Here is an 8,601-nt window from a genome sequence, read left to right on the forward strand (position 1 = left end):
GTTAGATAAGTCATTAGGTGAACTTGTTAACGTCCAAAGTTTTATAAACTTTTTTTTCTATCCTAGGGTTTCTCCTCAATTACCGCTATCCCTGCGGAAATCTACGTGTCGATTCATCATGGCTAGATTGCATATAGAAGCATAGAGAAACACACTCACATGTGATAACGATTACTCTACGGGTTTTAGCTGCTGATAAATTACTAATTGGAAAAGTTGAACAGTAAAAAAGTTTTTCTCGTCCTAATACTGATTCCACGTTAACACCGTTTGATGCTGGTGTATTCGTTGCTGTGGCTTCTGCTATGAGTGACATTTAACGATCCTACTTTTATTACGATTTTGCACTTATTTCTTTTAGTACTATGTCTAATTGCGTTCCATGTTGTAAGATGATAAAATATTATTTTGGCATTAAATTATTGAAATGAATATTGTTCAAACCCAGACTCGAAAATTTTTATTATGATACCAACTAGCCATACTATCAGTCATCATTTTAAATTACTCTGATTCAGTTTGCCTTCTTCGAGTGATACTCCCATGAACAACTAGCATGGAGCTAGCATCCCATGAACCACATCGAGTGATAAGAAAATTTGACCAAGCAGTAAGTCTCGTCTCGTCTTCAAGATTGACTGTGTTGGCGTAACAATGAAAACATGCCAAGATACCAATCTATCGCACAGAAGAAACGCCTTCTAAGTTAATATCCGATAAACAGTGTCTGATTCAAGTGGCAACGTGCTGTGTGAGTCACTTTATTATTCAAGTGCTATCTAATTTGTAGAACGACATAGCTGCAAACATGAATGTTACATGAATCTGTATTGATAAACGCTGATCATAATAAACGTAGCATCGTAAACGTCACAGTCTAGACACAGTGAAGTGCAAACATGTCACTACTGCACTGGAAATTGCCTTGCTTCACATCCTCACCATTTTTCTGCGTTTTCCGTTTTCAAGGTATGCATTCTGAAGGGCAAGATTCCAATAGCGGACTACCTATTGAAGAATGTGTGAAAAATGGAAAATATTCGTCGCCACAGTTTTCCCCTTTGCAGGTAAGAACACTGCTCTTATGTCTATCGTTCAGAAGATAGCAGAGGGCAGAATACGTACACTCAGGCAAAAAATAGAGCGAATTTCATAAGAATATCCTATGCTTTTTAGCCACATGAAATTCATATGTAAACCATAAGATTATCTTATGAAACGGTGTGAAGGTTTTTAAACCAGTTTGCTATGTTTTTCTTAAGATACGCTTTCAAATTTCATAAGAAGATCTTATGAAATTCATACAGCATTGTTGGGCGTTTCATACGACATTCGTATGAAAAGTGTAGGAAAAGATATGAACTTCTGAAGACCGTCGTGTAGATTCTATACTAAAATAACTAAATTACAATGCGTGACTACGCTTACATAAGCACACATTTGAGTTCAATCGTCTAGATATATATGTTTTGCGTACTTATTTCGAATGAACCAGGAATAAGTACGTACCAGAACCCCAGACGACTCACCGTAAAAGCCTCGTTTACTAGCGAACGTAATAGGGTGCTGATCGTAAATGAAAGTGTGCCTCTATTCACGATTTTATACTTATGCATTGGTTCATTGAAAATTTGTGCTCCATCGATATCAGAACGATTTAATGCAAACGTGACTTCCATTAGCGTTTTCACATTTTTTGTCCCAGTTATCATGTACCGTATCTAACGGTTTCATTCATAGGATTATTTCCATAATGACGACGAAATGCATGTTCTTTAATTTAATAAATAACAGTACTTTCTCTTTTTCCCTTTGCTCACAAATATTTATTGCTCTTATAATCGACAAGTTCTATGTAATGACTATTGCTCTAAATAAAAACTTATTATTAATTTCATATAAACTGAATGGTATACCATCAATTGCTGACATTTTTATAACACGCATATCCTCGCATCTTTCCATTGCTTCGAACGCTAAAAAGTGTTCTACAAACTCTCCTAATTTCCAATTCCTACAAATGATATACAGCATCTCACGGTATTTAACAAATTCTTCTATCTCCAATAACTCCATGGTAGAATTTACAGTTCTGGTTACAAATTGGCCTATACTAAATTCTTCACCATTAAATTTGATGGAGTGTGCAAAGCTAACTATTTCATTTTCTTTGAATGGACAAGTAGATTTCAATTTCGAATGATAGGGACGTGATTTGATTGTTTGCTCAGCAAAAATTCCTTCTGATTCGGAATTGAAAAATGATTTGTGATACAGACTGTGGCTAAATTGCAAGCATGATTTCATGCACAATGTATATGATATGTTTATACGCGACGATGTTACATGTGCATATTCTTTGAAGTTTTGATGTTTTGCCTCGTTTCTGAAGCACATCATATGTACTACTGGTCCACTTTGCCTGATCACTGTTGGATAATGTAGAAGAAAATGTTGTTTGGGCTTCAAATGATAGTTAAAAATCTCCTGATATTGATGATGGTGTGATTTCACCATGGCGCTCAATTCATCTAAACTGTTGTCACTAAATGATTTTGCCAGAATTAGATCAACAGTCCGGACCAAGTTCTTACAATAGTTCCAACATGGATCTTCGCTTGGAATGAAAGGCCCTACAAGGAATGTAAAAATTCCACAAAATGCTCTCATCTCGGCAGAAGTTGATCTTACGGTAACTGTTTTTCCTTTTAGCTTTTTATCGAACACTTCTTCAAAGTCCGGCATGCGGCGTAAATTATTTCCAACTGATACTTTACTTATTAAATGTTTTCTTGTATTAAGTTGTTTAACGGTCAAAAATTTTTTTTTGAAAATGAAATAAGTTAGTGCTGCAAGAAGACCGTATCTACAAAATCCATTACTGAACAAATCATGCATAGCGTCCACGCTGGGGTTTCCAATAACGTGGAAAGAAGGTAGCTGATTGAATGCCGATATACCAGCTATACCTGTCTCTGAATGCCTACCAATTGCAACATCTTCGTCGTAATTTTGAACATTTCTCAAGAAATTGTGATGTTCCTCACAGTCCCTCTGTAGTTGTACTTTATGTCTGCGGCAAAATCGACAATAATAACTTGCGTTGAACCCATTGGATAACGAAAGCAAAGAGTGTACTCCGAGATTATCGCCTTGAAACAAACTGAATATAAATCGTACCTTAACATGTTCCGACCCCAACTGCAAAATCACACCTTCTTCCTCGAGTTTCTTAAATGGTAAAATCAATTCTTCAACCAGCCTATTTACGCCTGTCCTGTTTATAACAACTTTTCTGATAGCTCCTGCGACAAATATATTGCACAAACGTGATTTGTATTGATCAGGGATAGTTGGAAAATTGTAGTATATTCCACAAACAACATCTATCTTACTATGAGAACTCTGTGGGTCATTCACTTCGAACTCATCAGCATATAACCACAGAGGTATAACATAACTTGACTTATCTTGTTCATATTTCGCTTTTATAGTTTTCCAAACTTCCCCATTCACGAAATGCTCGATATGTGTTGATTTTTCTAATGCTTTTGTATGCTCGATGGTTTTTTCTAGTATACCGTCTGTTTCAAAAAATGATCGAACTTGATACTCTATTGGATTTAATACTATACAAGATTTTCGAAATTCAATTGTTGTGGTTTGCTTCAATTCGTTGTTCTCCAAAGTTAGTATTTTTGGAAGCCGTAAAATACCAAGATTCTGGAGATGTTCAAATAGTTTATATTCTGTGTCAATGAAGTCGAAACTGGTTTTTAATTGAGTTAGATATTTCTCGAATTGGTATTTGACTTCAGGATTCTCGATAATTATAGGCAGAGCTTCGATATTTTCTACTGTTTTTATATAATGCTTTTTTGTTGCGTCTTGTATATCTTTCACATCACGTCTTGAAAAATTTGGTCTTTTGTGCATATTTAATGTAAACTCAACTGCAGATTTTTGCATGTTTATTAAATTTTGTTCGAACTTAAAATTGTTTAGAGTGTTTATTGTATTCGGCTGTGTTTTCTTTGTTTTAGGAGGAACACTTATTAAGGCTTCATCGTTTTCTATATTTTCGTTTGTCAGCACATTATCAAACACTCCAAAAGAATGGTTTTTCAAATGCCTTTTAAATCCATAAATTTTAGAAAAAATTTGAATGCATCCAGGAAATGTGCATTTATAAAGAAATTCTGCTGGGGGTCTATGAATTTTCTTAACATGCTCCAACAATTCATCTGCAGTTTGAAATAATCGTGTGCATTCTTCAATACAACATGTAATCATCATGGCTGATTATTTAGGAATTCGATCAGTTTGCTTAAGCATAAGTAACCACCGTTATCAGGCTCAACTCGGTAAACATATTTGATAATGAACAACCATACCAACTTAGACAGCTTAGAGGCAGGCAACCCTAGCACAATCAGTAGTTTTACTAACACGTCATTACCTCGCGCGATGCTGGTTAATTTATATTCGATGTTCTTATATAGAACAAGACACTCTCCCGTTACTGAGGACAGATTTTCTCCCAGGACTACGAGTTTTGGTGGAATTGGAACTCGCTGTTCTTCATATACCAAAAGTGACTTTTGTATTTCCTCTAGTGCTTTTTCTCGGCTGACCACCAGCAGAAACGTATCAGATTGCGCGGTGGCCACCGTTGGTTTGAATCCCTGCGCTGCTTTAACCGGAACCAACACTGTATTCAGCGCCAGAAGAAAGCACAACAATCGAGAATCTGTAAAAAATATGGTTGCTTCGTATATTTGTGTTTTGACTATTGCGAAGAATACCCCATTACTTTGAATACGTTTATTATCCTCAATTCTGCGCGTGAAGTGTTAAATCTCACCTCCATGCACACTACTGTCCTCGCCCGATTCTGAATAGTCATCTCGGGTTACGTGAGAGGACCATTTAATATTAACTAGAACTCTCACGTCGATCAAGTTGACCCTCAAGATGGGCCGAGGAAAGTCACGTTGAGTGAAATAACACGCCGCTCAGAATAATGGTGTGTATATTCATTATCCTTTCGATTAGTCGTCCAAACTTACTTGTTGACAACTCCTCATTTTCGAGTGAATAAATTAAGTCCTTTGACGATGGATCTCTAGCGTGTTTAGCAACGTACTTTGCTATTGGTTTAAACAAGTCAGTCCAACATTTACATCCTTCGCTCGGATCTCCAAGACACAACAATCGGTAATCAATATCCAACTAAAAATATTTGCATTTTTGTATGTGCCATTTAAGGTGCAACAACGCACTTACCAATTGGTAGCCGTAAGCCTCGCTCAAATGTGGATAGCTAGCTATTAACTTCGAGGACTTGCAAAACTTCCGTAGCGACTGCTTTCTGCCTGGAAAACTTATTTCCCACTGAGTCAGCACACTGGTCCAGGGAAAATTATTCAATTCTAGCCAGGAAAGTGCGTTTTCTACAACGATCGGTAGCACGTTGACGTTCAACCCAGTTGACACGTTTTCCACTTCCTCACGATCACGTTTACGCTCTGATTGTTTGATATAGTTTATACGACTATATAATTTTCCTCCAGGATTACCGCTTCTTCTCGGTATGAAATAAATGTCCTATTGGTATTTTTAAAATGTCATCAATATAACCAAAACTTAGTTGATGTTTATTATAATTATAGTATTGCGACAAATCTATTGTAAAAATTACCTTCGATTCTTTTTGGAAAAGCGCAGTAATCACAACGCTGTACTCACGAATCACTTCTGCAGAAGCTTTGCGGTTGTAAGAAAGATGGTGACGGGCAACGGTATCAACTACAAATTTTCTCCCGGAAACTGAAAGTGTATGCGTTTTAGCATGCTGTAGCAATTGCTTTCCGTAAACCGTCTGTACCAGCAGTTTTTCCAAAGCGTCTGGTGTAAGGAATGATAGCGGATGCTGCAGAGAATATAACAATCAGTAAGTTGCAAGTGTCCTGGTGAACATTTGTTGTTACCGGTCCTGCGTTATTTGTCAAGTTGTGATTTTTATGTTCAAACTGTTCACATTCTTCTTCCGTATCCTCGTGCGATTCTGCAGTTTGAGAAAGCGTTGAACCGTTAGCTTGCACTTTGGTTTCTGCGTTAAAAACTTGATCGTTCGGGAGTGAAAGTGTTGGTTGCTGTTGACATTACACAATTATTATTAGAATACTACAAGGCTACTAATAAGAACGACGCTACGTTGTTAGGAATCATTGAAATTACCTTGCAAGTAGTCGGTTCTCGAAGATTTGAATGTTCAAGAACTTCTTTTTTAAAAATCTTTTGAGCAGTCGCGCAGTGAGTATCCTCGGGAGCAACGATTCGGGTTCCAGTTTCTGACTGCGTTCCGATGTCCGTAACTGAGCTCACATCTTGTTTGAAGCTATATGCAGTCTGGTTCGAATCCGTCACATTATCATGAATATGTGCTGCTACCGATTGTGTGACAGAATTGGGAAACGTGGGATCCACGTTAATCGCAGACACGTTTTCTAGTTGCTGTAAATATGTGAATTGTTGTTTAATTGTTGGTGCTATGACGTTTTATATTTTAGATCATATCACTCTGGTCATGTTCAGTAACTGTTACTGTATGAATGTTGCTTCGGTTACGGTAGATAAATGGTAACCCATTTCAAATAGCAATACCTTTTTATGCTTGTTTGACTGCGATAATAAACTACGTGCGTCTATTAAACAATTTTTAATAAAACTTACATTTCTTTGACGCCAGTTTTCAACCCAATTCCACAACTGGATGATGTCTGAATATGTAGCTATTTTTGCAAGTGCTGCGAAAAACTCTGTCTTGCCAATAGTTATCAGTTCTACAGTGCCAATTCCGACCTCTGAAATTGAAAGCTTATTAATTATCTTTGCAATTATCTATAGATTTTATTTGCTTTTGGTAATTGCTTACCTTTCAAAAGATTCAAACTAGCTGTTGACGCCTCCTCGAGAAAATTTTCTATCAACACGCTTTCCTCCACAAAACGCTGCGCCATCTTCGATTTTTTCACAAGAAAGTGTTCTGCATATTCTCTTGCGTAATAGCTTATGCCGATCATAAGATGCTCGTATGAATTCGGAACGAATGACGTATGTAATTCATATTGTAATGTTATGAATATCATAAAAGTCTTATGTTTCACATAATAATCTTATGAAAACATATTTTTGTAACTTTTCTTGATAACATACGATCGATATTATGAATTTCAAGATGTGTTTTGCCTGGGTGTAGGAGGATAATATGAGGTGTCTGCTGTCATCATTTTTTCCAGCCGATGGTGAAAAACTCTTCGGCTTGTCTCGCATATTTTATGTGCATGTTTACGTGCACACTTCATGCACGCTTCCAAGCGCCCCTTGAGATTTCGCAGGCATCCGGCACATTCAACAGTTCACCAGATCAGTGCCCACATGCCACAGACAAAGGATTTTTCTCGACGTCAGAGTGTATGTACTTGAGCAACGACACGCACCAGTGTAATTGGGTCTCACCCTACGGTGACAGTGTTTACAGATAACCCAAACATCGTTATTTGGATATTCATATGATGTAAATTCCGAAAGACATCATCCAATAGAATGATTCACATTTCGGTTATGGAGTTGTTTGCTTGGTTGATGTTCGAGCTCGCAAGGTATGATGTTAACAATAGTTGGAAGTTATGTTAAACTTCTTTCAATGATTAATGAATCGATTTATGAAAAAATACCAAAAAATAACTTTTATTCTAGTTCATCGATTCAAATACCACTGGTAGAGCAACTTGGGGTAAGCCCAGTACCCGAAGCATAATCATATGTGTAAATATGTACTACAAAGCTATAAATATAAAATTAGTGCAAAGTCCTTCTTTAAATGATTATTAATACGATTCTTAGTCGATCGTTTCCGGTAGTAGACGTAGTCTAGCGGCGCTACGCTGCAAGTATTTGTTTTATTGATTTACGCCGCGTGCAATTTTCGATAAGTGAAGTCAACATAATGTCGTGCTGTGTTCAATTAGTGACGGCCGTTTCTTACGGAAGTTCGAGTTTTGCAACAGATTGGTGAGACGGACATCCCAAAGGGGTAAGATCTACAACCTTTTTAATTTTCTTTCTGTCCACTTTTCTTTATTAAAACATGTAAATGACGTCCAAAAGAGGGTATCCCACATTTTTTTCAGAAATGACTTTTTTTACATGTTTTAAAAGTTACAAGTAATCCACGGCTACTGTCATTGAAGAAATTAGAAATTTATTTTTAGTTAACGCCACGTTGTGTCTTATGAAAACTCGAGATTCCTAAGTCTAACAAGTGTGCTAACAGCTATCCCCGATCAGGAGAGTATAACAAAACAATAATACTATTATAACTATGGTTGATATTTACAACAACTGAAGTTATATTCAGATAACGGAATGCAAAATGGATTGCGGACAGTTTTCTATACTATCAATAATCTGTTATGAAACGGTCAAGTTATGAATTGATCGTTTGTTATTAGGTCGCTGTCATTGGATGGTTATATCCCGATCAGAAACACCTAATAGAAATATTTCAAAACTATATCTCGCATTGTTACTTGTTAT

At 36.7% G+C, this 8,601-nt stretch overlaps 1 protein-coding gene across 1 annotated transcript; it reads right to left on the reverse strand.

The window, feature by feature from the left end:
• Positions 1-2,854: 2,854 nt before the first annotated feature.
• On the reverse strand, positions 2,855-7,237 carry LOC131677843 (uncharacterized). The gene is made up of 8 exons (XM_058957908.1): positions 6,938-7,237; positions 6,736-6,866; positions 6,241-6,516; positions 5,991-6,155; positions 5,702-5,932; positions 5,287-5,607; positions 5,070-5,232; positions 2,855-4,750 (listed from the first exon to the last, which is right to left on the reverse strand). Exons 1-8 carry the CDS (start codon positions 7,149-7,151, stop codon positions 4,293-4,295), a joined length of 1,959 nt encoding a protein of 652 aa, XP_058813891.1. The 5' UTR covers positions 7,152-7,237; the 3' UTR covers positions 2,855-4,292.
• Positions 7,238-8,601: the final 1,364 nt, after the last annotated feature.

This window comes from Topomyia yanbarensis, chromosome 1 (genome assembly GCF_030247195.1).
Source record: "Topomyia yanbarensis strain Yona2022 chromosome 1, ASM3024719v1, whole genome shotgun sequence".
Classification (NCBI taxonomy): domain Eukaryota; kingdom Metazoa; phylum Arthropoda; class Insecta; order Diptera; family Culicidae; genus Topomyia; species Topomyia yanbarensis.